The following is a 20,602-nucleotide window of genomic DNA, read 5'->3' on the forward strand; positions in this document are numbered from 1 at the left end:
CATTAGGAAAATATAGATTAAATCATAATGAGGTAACACTACATACCATTAAAATGAATAAACTTAAAACAACAACAAAAAAGGTAACAGTTTTAACTGCTGATGAGGATGTGGAGAATTGCAAATCTCATTCTTTGTGGGTAGAAGTGTGACTTTACTTTAAAAGAATGATTTTGTAGTCTCAAAGAAAGTTAAACACACATATATAAATATATATGTGTGTGCATATATATCTCAGGAGCTCCATTCCTAGATATTTGCATGAGAAATAAAAACCTGTTTCCACCAAAGGATTTGTTTAAAACACGTCTTTTTTAGAGAAGCTTTATTCACAATAGCTAAAAACTGGAAACTATCCAACTGTCCATTAACAAGAAATGAATAAACAAAATGAGGCATATCAATACAATGACATTCCACTCTGCAATTTAAAAAGAAACAGAAGACTGATACACTGAACAATATGAATGAATCTCAAAAACGTGGTGTGAAAGAAGCCCTACACAAAAGAGTACATAATACATGATTCCCATTATCTGAATTTCTAAAACAGGCAAAACTAATCTATGGAAAAAGGTTTGGAAGAGTAGTTGCCTTATTGGAAACTGTGAAGGGGCACGAGGAAATGTGTTTGGAAGTGTAAAGGTCATATATCTTGATGGGATGTAAATACATTTATCAAAACTCATCACATAAACTTACGATCTGTACATTTCACTATATGCAAATTACACTTCAGTATTTTTAAACATAATTTTTAAATGGTCTGTAAAAGATAGCAATAAAGAGGAAAAAATTTATCTGTGATTGGAATGATGAGCATAGATATGAAAACAAAGTTGATGCATCAGCCATTTACTTATTGGGTTTCGCTGACACTCTTTACATTTAGCTTGCATATATTAGAAATTTTATTTCAATTATCCTTTTTCATCTGGCTGGCTTATAGATTGACCAGGATTTCATCATTTATTTGTTCAACTGTTCTGGATGGTTTCTTACTGAGACGATCACAAAGTCATTTAAAAATTGTTCATGTGTATACGTATTCTAGTTAGAGAAAGCCTGCCATCTCTATATAGGGAAAATCTATATAGGTAAAGTGCTTCAATAGAAAAGATACAGGAACCCTATCGTATTCTTGAATTGATACCTTATTGATATTCTGTTATATTTCTATTCCATTTATGGAGTTTAAAATTTTTACTTTCTACAATAATAGAAATAATAAGACAGATAATTGCATGTGAAGTTTTGGACCTTCGTGGAGTCTAACAAAACTTAGTGACACTAATGAGCAGTGGCACTGATATATTTTTTTGTGTGTCTGTGTTTTACAGATATCAAGGATGATTATTGCTGAAGTGTGACTAGAAAATCAAGGAATGATTTAGTTAGATGTTTTTCTGATGTCTGTATATAGAGAAAATCTATTGGAAGAAAAAAGCCCTGAAAATGGACAATGGTTAATAATAATGTAATAATAATGTGGCTTTAAAAGAGGAAATTGGTAAAAAAAAAAAAAACTATAAATAAATAATAATCATTATTTACAATTTGAAATGAGTACTTTTGCATAGAGGTAAAATCTCTGACATATTACGATTTAGTTTTCTTCATTTTAATACTTTTATTATAGAGTCATTTTTTCCAGAGAACTACAAGATATTTCATAAGTTACTACATGTAAATAGCATTACTAAAATTTATTTTATCTACACATATTCAGCTTGAGATGAAATTTGTCTAATTTTGCTTTTTGAAATATAATTTTGGTTCTGATCCTATGCAAGATTATTTTAAACACACATAAAATTTTGCCATTTCAAATGTTTAGTTGTTTTCCCTAAGGGGAAAAAATGACTATGGTAAGAGTGGATCGAATGTTGACAAAATGTCCACTTTTAAATTTTATTCCTGGCTGTTTGCCCAGTTTTTTGGAAGGACTTAATATTTGTTTCCTGATGATGCCTAGAGGTGAAAAGAGACAGTGTCTAGTGGTTCAAAACAGTTTGAATGAAGTAATCAAATGGAGCTGGAAAATGATCTTCTGTCTCTGGTTAAGTACAACTGAGAATTCTGAAGGAGTTCACCAAAGAAAAGACTATAATTAGAATATCATTTCATCCCAATTCTCTACTTATTCATTCAGTTTAAATCAATAATGACAATGTGATCTCTCATGGTATTTCACCAGCTGCAGGAAGGAAAAAAGTGCCTATAGGATAACAGTGTAAAAAAGGTTAAATTGATGCATGCTCACTTTGGTCTTTAGATGCTTCATGGAGTTAATTGTTTTGTTTCAGAAATATGAGATGACATCAGATACATGGCTATCTAAACAGGTATGGTATAGGTGGTCTCTTTATGTCACATTTTGTCCATCACACCCATCCTTTCACTCATTTGTTATGTATAACTTTTTCTCAAAAGTTATTTCAGTAGTATGAATTTAAGGCTCTGTTATGTTTGAATAAATGAGTCTTTTTCATTAAAATATTTATAACTTGGGCTCTATGACATCATTTGTAGAAAGATTACTTCTGTTTTTTATAGGACATAAATTGTAGAATAACTACCAGGATCCATTTTCAGGACCATTCATATAAGTAAATGTTTGTGTAGAAGAAGGAGAAAAAGATGTGACCCACAAACCATCAGCATTGCTCAAATCACCCAGAAAATTGATGAAACCTCCACATAACTTGGTTATGTGGAGATTATTCAGGTGAACATTTCTTTCCTTAGATATATCCTAGCTCATAATGCTAGCTTGTGATATAAATGAAGCTGGAATCCAGATGATCACAGAAGAATAAGCAAACATCTCCACAACATGCTTTCATACTGGACATTTCAGAAGGAAGCACAAATAGATTATTCAAATATAGCTGAACCCATTTTACTACTAATTTCATCACTACTTTTTGCAAAGGGAAGTATTTTGTTTGGCTTGTTTTGTTTTGATTTGTTTTGTTCTTTACAGTACTCTTTTATTTTATATTCTCTCCCTGGGTGTCGTATACATCTGTGGTTTCAATTACCACCACCAAGTGTATAGCCCCAGCCAACTCTCTTCTGAGTTCTGAAATATCCAAATTCATGCTTGGCATCTTCTCCTGAATCTGTGAAAGTAACTGCACACTCCACAGGTTCAAACTAAACTTCTCTCTCTTCCAGTCAGTCTGTCTTCTTTTCATAGGAGTCAAGGACGTATTTATCCATCCAGCTATCAAAATCATAAACCTAGTGGGGATTTTTAAACATTGTCTTATCCTTATCTGCATATGTTATTATTCATCACCAAGTTATTTTGATTTTACTCTCAAAGATCTCAAGTCAATTTACTTTTCTCCAATTCACAAACACCATACAGGATTAAACTACAGGCGCTGCATTTCCTCCTTAACTGGTGAACTCTCAACCCCTTAGAGTTGAGAGTTCCCCTTAGGAACCTGACAATCTGTTCTCTACACTGCAGACTGGCTGAGTGATCTTTTCAAAATATGTATTTGATTGTCACTACCCACAACACTCATATTCTCTCACAACTAAAACAATTTTTATCTCCCCTTTGTTCTACAGATAAAGACCAACATCCTTAAAGGGTCTACAAAGGATTAAGTTGAAAGCCTTTCCAGCTCTGTGTCATACCATCTTTTCTCCCATTTTTTCCATTAGCCCTCCTCATATACCCAGGACCTTTATGTGAACTCTTTCTTCTGAACAGAGTTCTCTCAACTACTTTCTTATGTGAAGGCTACTCATTTGTCAAACCTCAGCCTAAATCACCTGCATAAGAAGTCACCTCCTCAACCACACTAAACAAATCACATTCCCCAATAAAAGTTAAAGTCAAGTGTAATCTTTATGAAACACTCATACAGTTAGTTCTGTGACGTTTTTACTACATTCACAAGAGCAGGAAGGTTATTCATTTTTTGTTACCCATTAATACGAATGCTTAATATGGAGTCTGGTTATAAGAAGAGATCCATATATACTTGTTGAACAAATAAAGAAAAAGAGTAAGAAGGATTGTGAATAGGCTAAACCTTTGCTTGTTCAAAGTATAGGCATGTCTATCTATCTATCTATCTATCTATCTATATTATCTATCTGTCTATCTATCATCCATCTATCATCTATCTATAGGTAACAATATGAACTATTTAATCTTAGTCAATGTACAAAATGAAATTGGGGAAAAAAAATCTTGTTTATTTAGCCAATAATGGACTCTTACAAAATTAAATTAGATACTTAAAATAAAAATCATTGAAAACAATAACATAATGGATATGGATTTATTCTAAACTGCCTGCGTTATTAAACCTATTTTGCTACCATTTTGATTGCTAGTGACATTCATAATAGTCTAACATACAACAACACAATGCATGCTCTTTTGGGATTATGTTATCTACATTTTAAGTCCCAAATTTATGAATATTTAATAGAAACTTTTTAAAATAAAGAAACCAGTTATCAATTATTCAATAAAAAATGCAGGGAGTAGTTTGTCATGGTTAACTTTTTCTCCAAAAGCTCTAAGGGAATTTCTGGAAATACTTAGAATTCAATGAAATTTAAAGGATGAGAATCTATAATGAGATGAAGCAAGTTTCCAAGAAAATTAGAAATTTAATGTAATACTCATATGCTTGTTTTCTGGATAGTGAGAAGAGCAGAGAGAAGTGGGCATGTTTGCTCTAGCTTTCAAGAGACTTATAGTTGGAATAACCAGTGTAAAAAACATTTGGCCAAGAGGTGGACTTTATTATCCTCAGCTCATTATCCTGTGTGCCATAAATACTGCCTTGTTTAAGGTCATAAATGTAGACAGTTAGACTGGCTCTACTTCTTTATTTGATTGCAGGAAAGGCTCTGCATAGAGCTGTATGTTTATAACTAGTTACATTTCAATGGCGAAAGTTTTTAAACCTAGCAATGTATTGGAGATTATAATTCCCATCTACTCTTTAAAATGAACTATTTCTAAGGTACCAGAATTGGAGGAACAGGGACTAACATAAAAAGCACATTGCTCAGATATCCCCATACCTAATTTATTCTTGGAGCAAAGCACAGGAGGAAAATGTTGAATAAGGGAGAAGCCAATAGTTTGGAGTAAATGTGGTGGATAAAGTGATATATGTAACAAATATTTTTGCCCATTGTACACATGCATTCATCTGTTCAATTATAAGAAGGTCACCTACTGTGTCCTAGGCAATAGAGCTAAAAAAGATAAAATTACAAACTTAGTTTAATTATTACTTGCCTAGTGAAGGAAGTCAACTATATAATAGAGTGTACTGAAAGCCATGATAGAGATGAATACAGAGTACTATTCAGAATTTCTGAGGAGAGATTTCCTAACTAGAAGAGACTCTCTAACTAAGGAAATTTGGAAATGGTTTCTCTTCTGAGTTTAAGTAAAAAATGAGTAAGATTTAGCACAAAAAGGACGACTGAAAGGTTAGGCCAGACAGAAGAAACCCCATGTGCAAAGGCAAAGAGAGAAATATTCCACAGGGGCAAGAGATGGAACATAGTTGAACAATGTGATTCACTCAGTCAAGTGTCTTGTCAGTATTTATTATATGCCTTGTAATGCAATTTTCCCATCCTTGAATTGTATTACCTCAGAGTTTTAAATTTATTACACATATCATCTTATATTTTCATGAGTGTCCATGAAGTAGACAAGGAAAATAATATTTTTATGTTTCTATCATGGGATGTCATTACTAATAAAGCTAGAATCAGACTCGAGATTATTAAAATAGTTATTAATTTACATATTCATTCAATAAATGATTATTAAGTACAATTTATGTGACAGTCACTGTCCTGGGTGCTGGAGACAAAGCAGTGAAGAATGGAGCTTACATTCTAGAGGAATACCTCCTATCTCTCTATCTACCTACCTACCTGTATGCACATATACACATATCCATTCATGTACAAACAAATGTATGCATACATAAAATATGTATCGTATTAGGTGGTACGGAAAAAAGTAGACAGTAGGCAAAAGTGGGATGAGGGATTCAGATACAGTTGGATGACCTGGCTTTCCTGATCACACTTTATATGGGGTAATCAGGAAACACCTCACTGATAACAGATATAAGAAAGAGGTGAGATCAAGAAAGATCTTTTTGCAGCAACATGGATGGACTTAGAGATCGTCATACTGAGTGAAGTCAGAAAAAGACAAATATCACATAATATCGCTTGTATATGGAATCTAAAAAATGTATACAAATGAACTTATTTACAAAACAGAAATAGAGTCACAGATGTAGAAAACGAAATTATGGTTTCCAGCGGGGGAAGGGAGAGGGATAAATTGGGAGATTAGAATTGACATATACACATTACTATATATAAATAAATAACTAGTAAGGATCTAGTTTATAGCACAGGGAACTCCACTCAATACTCTGTAATGGCTTATATGGGAAAAGAATCTAAAAAAGTGGATATATGTATATGTATAACTGATTCAGTTTGCTGTACAGCAGAAAGTAACACAACATTGTAAATCAACTATACTCCAATAAAAATTTTTTTAAAAAGAAATAAGTTCCACGGAAAAAGAAAGGAAGGAAGGAGGGAGGGAGGGAAGGAGGGAGGAAGGAAAAGAGAGAGATATGAGAAAGAGCCAGGCAAAGGGTAAAAAAAAGTGCAAAGGCACTGGAGCAGGAAAATGCAGGAAGCAGGAGAAGGAAGGAAGAGGAGAGCAGGAAGAGAGTGGAGGGTCAGATCATCTAAAAATAGTTGTGAGCCATTCTGAAGACCTACTGAGGAAACCATACCAAAGCCTTTCTCTATACCATATGTATAATCACTCTCACTAATCTAAAAGAAAGAACTTGATGTTTTGTTACATAGATCGATTTTCTTAATGTTTCCCCTGAAGCAAAAGAAAGCAATCTATATGTATATCATCCATCATTTAATTTTAAAAAACAATTGTATTGATTTAACATGCTACTAGAGTTTAATTTAAAAAATCATCAAATGGGCATCTGTGTTTGTGTGTTTGTGAAGGAGTGAGCAGTGAGGATGGGAAATTTGAATTAAATTATTTTCAATGGATTCCTTCCAATTTTGCAGGCTTTTCATTTTTGTATTTACAGTAAATTCATGTGTACATCATCAGAAATGTATCTTCAATAACTTGAGTTGTTGAGTAAAAGATTTCAGAAAAATGTATTAAATATTATATGTTAGAAAATTTTCTAAATTAAAAAAATGATTTTGATAAACTGGTGCAGATGTTAACATTTTCTTTATTTTTGAAAGATAAATTTCTAAACACAATCATATCATATGTGAAGACATGAAAGTTCTTTTCTGAACCAATTTAAAAAGTGTCTTCAGTCTAATTGTAAATCATTTCTATCCAGTATGCAAGAAACTTTCCCATCCATCTCATCACTCAAACACACACATATGCCCAATGCATCATTGCGTTCACTTTAAAACATACTGTTATACTTTTATTTTTTAAATAATTCGACAATTTGCCAAACTAAACTTAAATCAATTATTGGTCTATTCCATGCATGTATTAGCAATAGTTGGAAGTACAATTTTCAAATGCCCTTTTGAGATTGTTGCATGCGCTTCTATATTTTAGAATGAGGAGCCCGTGTTTTCTAGAGATGGCAGCAAATTCTTTATGACAGTTCCTGTTAAGCAAGGGGGCCGTGGAGAATATAACCACATAGCTATGTTCCTCGTCCAGGTAAGTGCTGGCTTCTTTCTGTAGTTTGGTTTCATTCCATCATGTTCATGAAAGTCTTTTTCGTGTGGTATTCTGCACCTACAGTTAATACCTGTGAAGTCCAGCCATATATCCAACTCAGGGATGTTTTAGGAAGAGGATCCCCACCCTTAGCCATAAATTCAAGCTGTACACAAAACACTTTCAACACTCAATAAAATTTAGTGAGCTACACATGTGTGCTATGAGTTGAGGGCCTTGGGATATAGAATTTAATAAATGGAAAGTGCCCAACCCCTACTTTCCAAGACCTGAGGAAAATCGAGAGACGATTTTTCATTCAACAAATATATATCATCTATTTGGTACAAGTAATATTTTCAGTGTGTTATAAAAGTTTTAAATACCTGAAGCAGTCTAAATGTCCATCAAAAATTGAATGGTTAGTAAGTTGTAGTATACCCACACAAGGAAATGCAGGGCAGATTTTAAAAACCAGGATAAAATAGATTTCTTATGTGTTGTCAAAGATAAAATCTGTGTTATGTTTTTATGGACCTTTTGATAAAAAAAGGATAAAAGGTTATTTTTCCTCTACATTTCAAATGAATGTTAACCAGTTTTATACAGTTTTATCTAATTATAAAAAGAATCAATGAATTCACAATAAGTAATTTAAATATGGCAAGGTTAATGAGTCAATTTGAATCTAATTGACAATAAAAATATTCATGAGAAATAAAGTTTCCTTCAAAATCAAATAAACAGTCTAGTCTCACAGGTAAATGTTAATTTATAAAGATAAAACATTGTGGATAAATTGGAATCTTTCTTGAGAGTGTTATAAACAAACTAGCCAAGAATCAATTTCATACTTACTAAGTATAGAATAAATATGAATGTGGTAAAAGATCCCTATGCAACCTGACTACTTTTATGTTCTTAGAACCTTCAAGTCTTGTGCATATTCTCCAATTTTTACCATTATCCATATATGGATATTATACTTACTAAGTAAGTATAGAATAAATATGAATGTGGTAAAAGATCCCTAAGCAACCTGACTACTTTTATGTTCTTAGAACCTTCAAGTCTTGTGCATATTCTCCAATTTTTACCATTATCCATATATGTATATTTTACCATATCCATATATTTACATTGGGCAGCTCAGTACCTTGAATTTTTTAAATCTGTGTCAGTAGCTTAAGAGGCAACCCTTGTCCAAGATCTGTACTGTTAAAGTAATTGTCATGATTTTAACTTTAGTTTTAATCAAAGCTGAAATAAATAATTTGACTATACATAATCTCCACAATAGCAATGTAGATTAATTTTCATAGTATATTATTAAATTGGAAAAATAAGTTATAGACTAATATATAATGTGATCTCATTTATGTTTTAAATAAATGAAAGCATTTATATATGAATAAAAATTTTTGGTGATTCTGTACTCAACTATTAAATGATTATATCAGACAGGTGATATTAAGGGAACATATTTTGGTTTTTATGTGAACTGGAGAAAGCTTCACCAGCAAATTGCTTTACCTGATTAACTTTTGCTAGCTAATTATAAACTTTGTTATCATAAATACTGGGGAAATATTTCCACCAAAAGAATAAATAAAACTTTCCAAATCTCACAATTGACTGTGGTGACATCTTATTGCATTTTTAAATATCAGTATTTATATTCAAGAAGCTGTATAAAAACCCAGGTAGTCAAAATTACTTACAAATTGTGACTATTTGTAAGATATAGTGAAAGGTAGAGGAAGATGTATAATACATCTATCTGTATATATATGTATAATTCTGAGATTATCTATTCAACAAAATAAGAACAGAAATGTTGTCTTTTAAAAAGTGTGGGGTTGGCAGAGCAGAGGTAGGAGATGAAGATGTTGGCATGTAGAAATTGAGATATTTATGCACATAACAAAAGTTTCTTTACAAGCCTTGGGAAGAAATACCTTCTGTCTCCCAATCAAACCAGTCTGAAATGCAGTCTAATTCATTATTTCTGAAATGTTCAGAAGAACAACTTCATAGAGCAGATGTGTTTACTTTGTTCCTCTTCCATATGGAGATTATAGCAAAGCTTCCATTGAAGTAGAAAATGTTTTGATCTATTCTGGCTACAGTTCAGAGAATTTGTGGTTTGCCTCACTGATAAATAAACATGACTGCATGATTATTTACAGATATTTTGGCAATGTGGCTAAAATTAACTTACTTTGTTAATGAATCAGAGGTCAGTGCTTAGGTAAATACAATTTATTCTTAAGTTTGTACATACACACAATTTTGAACCTCTTTGCCTCAGTTTTTAAATAGCTAACAAAAAAGCTCTTTTATGATTTTTTTATGATTACCGTATTGATATATATATATATATATATATATATATATATATATACACTATAAAAATTTGTAAAATTCTAAACTGAGTAAACTAAACAAAAGATTATATAAAATCAGGGACTTCCCTGGTGGTTGTAGCCAAAAAGTAAGAAGAAGAAAAAAGAGTATATAAAATCAAACATAATCTCATCACCCCAGACTTGCACACTGCAAATCAATTGTTGTATATATTTCCAATTTCTTTTTACATTAAAAATATATCACTTTTTCTTAAAGTGTGCAGTCAAAGCATATATATTGATTTGTAACATTTAAAGAGTAATTTCTGAGCATTTTCTCACATCATTTAATTGCATTCTTAATATTTCATATTATTTGTAAATGTGATTTTAATAGCTATTCAACATCCTGTCTAGTAAATATATTATACTGTTTTAAATGAATTCATTTTCATCATCATATTTATTTCTAGTTTTGATACCAAAAATGATCCAGAGATAAATGTTCTTACCACAAATATATATTTCTAGATGTCAAAAGTTACCTAGGCAAAGCATATGTGTACATATATGTATTTGTTTAGGTTTTGATATGGAATGTGAAACTGGCCCTCCAAAAACGGTGTACTAATTTACCGTCTAAACAGCAGTGCATAGCACCAGTGATGACTTTTTACCCCCTCTTCCTTCCCTTGATACACCAGAGGACTCCACCTAAATTGATGTGCCCAGGGAGTGAGAAATGACAGGAACAGAGAGCTTGGCAGCCGTCAGGAAGACCACCTTTGCAGTACTTGATGCTTAGCTATATTAGAGAGCTTCCCCATTGACTGCAAATATATTCATCTGTTTGATGTATCTTACTAAATGAAATTAGTAAATTTTTGCAAACATTTTTCTCTCTTACACAATCAGTAGGTAAACAAAAAACATTAATTAGAGACCAGGCTACAAAATTAGTGTTTCAGGATATTTTCAATATATAGATTGATGGTTGGCCTTACAAATATTTTAGTCGTTTTTTCCCCCTCATTTACAAGACTTATGCTTGTTAAAATAATTCCAAAAAATAAAAAATAGGAAAAAATTGTGTGTTCCTCCAGTCTACTTTTAAACATGATTATAATTTTATGTTAAGTACAGTATTTTATCCTATTTGAATTTAAATTTTAAAGTATAATTTTCCCATAGTGCTAAACAATTTTGAAATGCAATTCTTTTGAATATTAATATTTAGTTGACTGGATGTACATAGTTAACCATTTTTGTTCAATGTTTAATTTAGTGGCAATTTACTGCAACTATAGATGTCACTATACATAAAGATTATTTTTATTATGAATTATTTCTTTAGCTGTGGTTAACAGAACTGGAATTCCTGAATCAAAAGTAAAATATTTCTAAACCCATATATATTTATATATATATATATTTCCAGATACTTTCTATATGAATATGTGAAAGCAAAATTTATGAGTACGGTTTATCTACTTTTATATATTCCATTAAAGATAATAATAAAAATAAAAACTGGCTCTTCCAAAAATCTTTATAGCTAAAATAAATTTCCTTCTGAGTAGAGTGTGAAGTATGCAGTATTGATATCAGTTTACGTAGTTTCTGAATCAAACGATGCAAACCTTTTTTTACAGCAGACCACTTCAGATCACTTCAGATATTTCCCTCTCCCCTTTTCCCCCATAGAATTCTTTATGTAGACTTCTAACTCCTGAATTCCCATATTTGGAACCATAATATCCTATATCTTACAATGTAAGTTGCAGTCAAGAGAAAGTTTTTTGTCAAATACATGGCCGCCTTTTTCCCCTCTAATATGGGATAAGCAGAGTTTCAGTCATGTTAAGTTGTTCAGATTTATAAGCATAAGCAATTGCCCTGTTATCTTCCAAAACTGTGTTAAATGAAAATTTATATATATGGGTGAATTCATTCACTTTTTCTATCTAGCAATACAAAGTTTTGCTTATGAGAGCTGATGATTTCACCTGGAACAATTTTAAATGCCATTATTCATTACAAATACTGTAGAAAATAGCATGCCCCCAATCCACAATTCTGTCACCCAATCAACCCAGTACCATTTTTTCATTACATTTCACTGCTGTATCTGATTAGGACATTGTCTGAAAACAATTAGTTCACCTCACATGATGAATAGACAGTAAATTAAAGCATTGCTATTTTTAAGCACTGCAATATTTCCATTATTTAGAATCTGTAAAAGTTAAACAGAATTTACTGTAAGAAATTTGAATGAACAGTGTATAATCAGGTGAAAAGCACATGCATCATTAAACTTTTACTGATACCAATATGTTTCCAACTTATAAACAGATACATAAAATTCATATTGAACTTGCTGAGTAAGATAAAATCTCTGCCAATCCAAGGAGAAGTGCCTGAGGTCTAATGTCCCAAATAAAAACACTTTATTTCCTAGATTTTCAGCTCTTTTGAAAATGAATGAAATTACTAGTTTTATTGCTGCCCTTATAAAATTAAAAGTGAAATATGAGTTCAATTTAAAGTATATTGCCATGTTGCCCTTGTCAAAATTCCACAATGGTTTCATATTCATAATCAGTGTTTCTCTTCTACTAAGTGAATATAATGGAGATTATGGTGGCACAGAAAGAAAGAATTATTTCTGTGAAGTAAAATGATTATTCTTTCCTGCTTTGTTAAATTACCTTTCCTGTGATTATATTTCTGCTGAAGGTGGATGGAAAATTAATTGAGGTACAGACTAGTCAAGTCCCTTGATATTTATTTTGAATTTACTGTATAGTCAGCTACCATATTCTGATTGGTATTGGAACTATTTACCTAGAGTCCAGATCAAACGTAATATGCTATTATTAGAAAATAGCTTACAAGTCTTATAACTATGTAACTATACAAGATAGTCTATGCTATTACATGTAAAATGGAATGAAACTTATTCCCCAGCCCAGAGTTGCCCTGGTAGATATAAAGCAAGCAGAGAAATTACAGATGTTTGAAGTAAAGTCCAAAGGTTGTGAGGTTGTTATCATGGCTTCCAACAAGAGATCTTTTACTTCTACACTTAGAAACATATTTTGATCCGAGATGCATCATTGGATGTGTAATTTTTATTTTCTGTACACTGTGTTCAAACACTTTTCAAAGCATTGGATTTTTGCTCATGATCACTTTTAATGTGGCCACTCTTCCATCCTTAAAACACACACACACACACACACACACACACACACCAAAATTATCTGAAAAACAGAGAAAATATAAGCAATCTAGAAATCTGTGAACAAAATGCATCTCCAGATATGTACAAATATTGATCAAAGTTTCTTTACTTTTTAATGTTTTGAGATTTTGTTCATCTTGAAATTAGATGCACTAAAACCTGAGATCTTAGTCCTGTCCTTGGTCCATTCAAAACAGGATCTGAAAATGAGTAAGTAGGACTATCTACTGGGTTGTTGTCTTGTGGGAATTTGGCAATAAAATATATGACTTCAGAACTCCATTCCAGCCTTCAGGCTGTGCCTGTCTCAAATCTCAGAACTTTGGTTTCATCTTTGCATTTATACTTTTATTCAGCAAGTACTTGTAAAGTGCCAGAATGCATCAGACAGCATATGAAGAAGTTAAAATAAAGAAGTCACATGCTTGTTGTTGACCTTGAGCAGCTAGAAGTCTAGAGAGCTCCCTTTAAGAATAAGGAATAGATGGTTTAGAAAGATGCTGAAATACAGATGTGTACCAATAAGTCACTTATTGTTTTTTTGAAGGAAGATTCTAATACTACATATACATTATGGAATGACCTTTTAGTTTCTGCTTCCAGTAGTATAAGAAAGTAGATATTTAATAAAACTCTCCCACATCAAAAATCCTAGATTCTAGATATATTTATACCAAAAATGCATCTGAACTATTATTTAGCTGATAGATTACACTCTCGGAAAACAATGCAATTGAATTAGAAGTGAATAACAACAATTATAACTTTTAAAAAGCGATATGTTTGAAAATAAAATATAATTTTTACATTTTTCATGGGTTAAATTACATATATCTATTATTTGTTATTTTATAATATAATTATACTATATGTATACATATATATTCAAATGTAGAAGAAGGACATGAGAAACTCAATAGTAGAATTTAATGAAATAGAAAGTAAAGATAAAATAAAGGGGTTTAGCCAAATAAACAGTTGGTTTTTTGAAAAAAAATAATTCACACTAGAATGTATAACAAACTTAATTTAAAAAGAGGACAAGCCCCCAAAGTATAAATAATAGAAAGAAGGCATAACTGCAAATTTTAAAATATTTTTTTAAATGCTATGTATAGCCGATGTCAACAAATTTGAAAGCTTGAGTAAAATAGATAAATTCTAGAAAAAAGAAATACCAGGTCTGATTTAAGAAACAGACAACCTGAATTGTCCCATAATATTGAGGTAATGGAATCAGTGTCTTAAAATGTATTCAAATCAGGCACAGGAAGTTTTTTAAAGGTGGATTCTACCAAATATTCAAAAGCTTTAGAAATTTAAAAATAAAGAACTTCTTTAAGCTGACAAAGGCATTAATCAAAAGCTTAGATAATATAACATAATCTATAGTGGGAAATTAGTACATTTCTTTTAAAAATAAGCATTGAGAAAATGAATCAGAATGAAGTAACTTGAATATGCACAAAACCAAAGATGACAGTTTTTAAAAATTACCACCCAAGAAAGTAAAACAAGAAAAAAAACTTGATAGAGAGAGGCATCTCTTAGAATATTGTCGGTAAAAGAAAAGGTGAAAACTAGTGGTAGAAATTAAGAACTCTACAGAAAAAAAATATTATCCACTCCTAATGGTGTCTCATTAGGGTGCTTCTAGGGATACTAGTTCTTAGGGAACTGTTAATAGCACTCCTTGGAAACACTGCTCCTTTAGAATTCAAGGGAGTCACCTAATCCTTCACCATTCTTAAGCATCTATATCCTGGAAAATCCAAGATACTTATAAAGAGCAAAATATGGTTGGCAATAGATTTACAAAATTACTATATAAGGAAAACAGAAAGTAGAATAAAATTTTTCCAATACATAAAGACACTTTTCCTGAAGAAAAACAATGATGAGGCAGAAGAATTCTCTAAAACAATACTCCAAAAAGAATGACTATTATTATCAAAAAGAATGAATTATTATCATTAAATAAGCATATGTAGACATAAAATTATCAAGTGAGAAATTCAAAACCTAGAAAAGGCCTCATAAAGTAGAAATAAAGTTGTAAACCAAAAAGTGACAGATTTCAGGAAGGAAATGGAAAAGATAATACAAAATAATAACAGAAATAATTAATTGAAAGATGACCACTAGTAAATAGATATTTCTGAAAATATACTAATGGATAGCAAGAAGACCCATAAAAACAGCCAATAGAAAGAAATAAAGTAGAAGGGATCTGATTTAAGTTAGGTAAGACAAGGAAATAAGATCCACCTGACATTTAATTGGCATTTTTGTGTGTGTGTGTGTGGTATGCGGGCCTCTCACTGTTGTGGCCTCTCCCGTTGCAGAGCACAGGCTCCAGACACGCAGGCTCAGTGGCCATGGCTCACGGGCCTAGCCGCTCCACGGCATGTGAGATCTTCCCGGACGGGGGCACAAACCCGTGTCCCCTGCATCGGCAGGCAGACTCTCAACCACTGTGCCACCAGGGAAGCCCCTTAATTGGCATTTTTATAGAAGATAAGCAAAACATTGGAAGAGAGGTAACATTTAAACCCATAATCCAATGACAAACCAGAACAACAAAAAAATGTTCTAGAAACACAGAGTATCTTTGGAGGGGGGTAGTGGTGGAAAAATATTATTAAAGGTATTAATATAAAGATGACATGTAAAGTTAAAATAAAACCTAACACTGGATTTCAAAACACTAAACAGACTACAAAAAGACTGCCTACAAAAAACTCATTAAACATGATATTCAAAATAAACGTATAAAATATGATAGAGTTTTTAGAAGGGTATCAGTCATACCAATAAATGTAAATTGGCCTAACTTATGTCCTAAAATTTTAAAAATATTTTTTAAATTGGCTCATGAAACAGAATCCAGTTCAATATTTTATGCAAAATATACATCTTAAACAAAATGATTCAGAAAGGCTAAAATCCTGATAACAAATAAGAAGAGCTGCTTTCATGTTCCAAAGCATTAAGACCACCAAAAGAAGATGCTTTATAATGTTCAAGGCCACAAAGCACAAGGAAGATATAATAGTCAATTGTCTGTATCTATGCCCCAGATAGATGGCTACCTTTATAAAACAGAAATGCCAGAAACTACTTAATATGTGGAAACCTTATTGTACCATTCATTCTCAGTTCAAACTGATTCAAGTGGACAAAAAATTAAGTAAGGTTATAGATATAGCATATATAATGTGTGTATTTATGTTTGAACACATCTAAACAAGAGATATTATATATCTGTTTCAAATGTATGTGGAACTTTGTCAAAAGTTGAACATTCATCAGGTCATCCATCTAAAAAGCTCAGTAAGTTCTACAAATTAGAAATTAAATAAAAGCGTGCTATAATCACAAAGTAATACGCCTAGAAATCAATAATATATTTTAACAGGTTTTCCAACTAAGTAATTTTTAAAGTAAATCTAATTAAACAATTTACTGGAGAATTCAAGTCAAAATTCCAAAATTTATAAAATAATAATAAGAAAAAGAATGGCAACACTTTATATCAAAATAAGTTGTCAGAATAAAAATCATAACTTAACAAACATAAAAATGAAAATGGAAGAATGAAATAAGTTGAATTTCCAACTTAAATAGAAAATTATCAGCAAAATGCAGCAAAAATTAGAAAAGTGGGAATAATTAAATTTGAAGCAGAAATGAAGTAGTTTATAAATAGAAAAAGGTAGAACTAATAAGTGAAAAAATAATGTTTACCCTTTGAAAATGTGCACACACACACACACACACACACACACACACACACACACACACGAGACAAGACACATGCTCAGCCAATCAAAGAAAAAGAGGGAGAAAGCAAACTGGTATAAAATTAGAAATGGCTAATGGGAAATAAACAAAGGGTCATTTGAATAAATCGTAAGAGACTATTTTGCAGAACTCTATGTCAATTCGTTTGAAAATTTAGATGAAATGAAAAATTTCATGAAGAAATACACTTCGAACTGTCCCCAGGAGAGAGGCAGAGCTTAACTGATTAATGACGTAGAAGAAGCAGAATGTTATCAAAGAACTACACCACAAGTGAGAACCAGGCCCACATGATTTCATAAAAGAATCTTATTAGACTTTCAAAGGCAATGCCAATAAAATTTAAATTGTCTATAGAATAGGTTTTCCTTGTAGTTGCCTTTTACAAAATTTAATACCAATTTCTGGTTAATATACATACACATATACATATACATACACATATACATATACATATATATATATATATATATATATATATATATATATATATATAGGAATTGGGGATAATTTCTTAAAGTGATAAAACATGTATACCTCAGCCCAAAAGCCAATCTCATGTCATTCCCATCAAGGTCAGGAGCAAGGGAGGATGCACACTATCTCCACTATTATGTAAAATGATTTTGGAGGTATTAGTTAATGAGACAAGAATAAACAACCAGCTGTAAGATTTGGAAAAAGCATTTAGTGAGACAGCAGGATAGATATTTAGCATACAGAAATCAATAGCTTTCATATTTGCAAACAATAATCAATTAGAAGGTATAATGGAAGAGAGAGGCCTTTAGACAATAGCAGCAAAATATAAAATACTTAGTAATAAATATGAAAATGAAATTATATGAAATGTACAAAACCCATATGAGGACAACATTGAAACATTCTGGAAAGACATAAAGTAGACTTGAACAAATGGAAAAATATCTATGTTCTTCTAAAAAATAACTGAATATCATAAGATCAGTATTAATTATAAAATTAATAGTCTCCCAATAAGATATTCCAGTAAGTTTTTATTTGCTTGAACCAGATATGCTTATTTTTAAGCTTCTTTGGGAAAATAAAAATGTAGTATTATCTAGGGAAATCCTAAAAATAAGAACAATGAGTGGGTGTGAGTCCTAAATAATATGGATGTTAAAAAAAATCTATAACTAAAATGTGTGGTATTGGGACGTGACTTAACAGAGATAAATGTATAGTATAGACAGTACAAAAATAGACTCAGGTACATATGGAAATTTAATATATAATAAAGGTGGCATTTCAAACCACTGAAAAAATTAAGTTTTTATAAAATCATTTTAGGAAAACTCAATATCCCTTAGGAAAAAGATAAAAGTAATTCCAGACTACCACCCTAACTCTAAAATGACAAAGCTCTAACTTTAAAAATTAAATCTTACCTGTAATAGGAGAAAACATCAGTAAATTCTTTGTAACCTTAGTTTGAAGAAAGCCTTTAAACTATGCATCATCACTTAGAAGTAATATAAGAATATGTTGGTAAACTTGATTTTATAAAGAACAGAAAAAAATTGGGGAAAAATGCTGTCATAACCAATGTCAACACAAAATGACAAACCAGGAGAATATATTTGCAGCATATACCTCAATAAATGGATATAAAGACACAAAGAGCTCTTAAAAAATAAATAAGACCAGAATACAAAGAAATCTGATCGAATAGATAACAGAGACAAACATTAGCAGAGAGTTAGATAAAACAATTATGCAAATGGATTATTATATATTATACATTATATGTATATATATAAGCATTTGTACATATATAGATAAATATAGATGCTCAACTTTTCTTCCAAGCAAAATGCAAGATGAAAATACACTAATATACCTGTCACAAGTTGAGTGTCACAGGAAGCCAACTGTGAAAGAAAGATTAGCCTGCAGGCCAGTTATTACAGAGATCAATAACTCTGGAAAGGAGGAAAAGAAAGCAACATTGGGCAGAAGAATTTGAGTGGCAGAGCCATCTGAATGAAGGTTTCAGCTAACCCCACAGAGAGTTCTGCACTGGGAGAGCCCTTCAGAGAAGTCCCAAGTTAGAGCAAGAGGGCCGGGCTTCTCTATCCCAATATTGATCAGGTTGTCCTTTCAAGGGCTGTTGAAAAGAGGTATGATCTTGGGTGAGGCCATTTTCTTCAGTGCAGGCTGTCTCCAGACTGACAGCTGAGGGCCTTCTTCCAGCAGGACTTGTAGCCACTGGAGAGGTAGGTCCTTCCTTCTAGAAGGGAGTTCTGGTTGGTGTATCATAGCGTCTACCACAGCAACATTTCTCACTTGTCAGATTAGCAAAAATTCAAACAATGAACAGCGTGTTCTGTAACATGTTCATGGGAAGACTGTACTTTCAGGGATCATTTCTGTAGGTCATTATATGTCCATTGGAAAACAGGCGCCTTATACATTACTGGTAGATGTGCAGAATGGTACTTTCCCTATGGAGGAAAATATCCTGAAGATAATTCCCTACACATTAAACCACAAACAAACATATACACAGGGTTAATCAATAAAGCATTATTTGAGATAATAATCACTATAGATTATTTGCATTATTGGAGGCTAGTTGAATGAAGTATGGTACATCCACACAGGCAGAACTATTTAAGAATTAAAAAGAAGATGATATATAACAATTGATATAGAGCACATCCCACAATCTCTCTAATTTGTACATATATATGTAATTAGATTAGCATTTACATTTATAGTAATAAAATATTAATTTTTTAATTATAAAAATCTACCCCCAGAAAAGAAGCATAAATAAGAACCAAATGAAGAAAAGTTTTTTCTATGTGATGAGAATGGGGTGAGATCAAGACTTCTGTCAATGTATATATCCACATATTTATACTTTATTTTTGACCATGTACATATTTTAAAATAAAAAGAATGAGGACATCAAAGCTTAAATTGAAATACTAAGAGAAGATAATACACCTAAAATGTAAATCAAACTGATATGAATTTTAATTGAGGTGTGACTAAGAACGCACACATACACCTACACACACAGAACATATGGACATCTGTCTGGCTGCCTATCTATCTCCTCTGAAAAGGTCCAGAACTAATAACATTAGAGTAGTAATGAGCACACCTAAGCCCAGATCTTGATATCTAAATATCATAATCCAGTAGAAAATATTCCTTGGAGAAATTATTGATTATGGATATGGGAGATAAGAAGCGATCTTAGAACATCTTACTGTGCAGAAAACAAGGAAGTACTCTAAAACTAACATAATCATTTCCAAAGAATAGAGGGGTTAGCTTGAAGGGGTCCCACTAACCAAAGTTTGTCAATTTCAGCATCATGAAGAATGATAACAACAACAACAAAATAACAGTAATGGAATGTAACACATCAGATTAAAAATGTTTATAATAGTACGAGGAAGAGGGAGA

The 20,602-nt window shown here is 31.7% G+C and overlaps 1 protein-coding gene across 10 annotated transcripts in view; it reads left to right on the plus strand.

The window, feature by feature from the left end:
- DPP10 (dipeptidyl peptidase like 10) overlaps positions 1 to 20,602 on the plus strand; it is a 1,301,728-nt gene that overhangs the window by 1,212,610 nt on the left and 68,516 nt on the right. For 9 of the 10 annotated variants that reach the window (XM_029225838.1, XM_029225846.1, XM_029225845.1 and 6 more), the window contains 2 exons: positions 2,307 to 2,345; positions 7,655 to 7,762. In XM_029225838.1, coding sequence (XP_029081671.1) covers positions 2,307 to 2,345; positions 7,655 to 7,762 — 147 coding nt within the window. The remainder of the gene's footprint in view (positions 1 to 2,306; positions 2,346 to 7,654; positions 7,763 to 20,602) is intronic. The other variant, XM_029225839.1, reaches the window with a different exon arrangement.

The sequence above is a fragment of the Monodon monoceros genome, unplaced genomic scaffold (genome assembly GCF_005190385.1).
Source record: "Monodon monoceros isolate NGI ecotype Baffin Bay Population unplaced genomic scaffold, NGI_Narwhal_1 Super_Scaffold_16, whole genome shotgun sequence".
Taxonomy (NCBI): Eukaryota; Metazoa; Chordata; class Mammalia; order Artiodactyla; family Monodontidae; genus Monodon; species Monodon monoceros.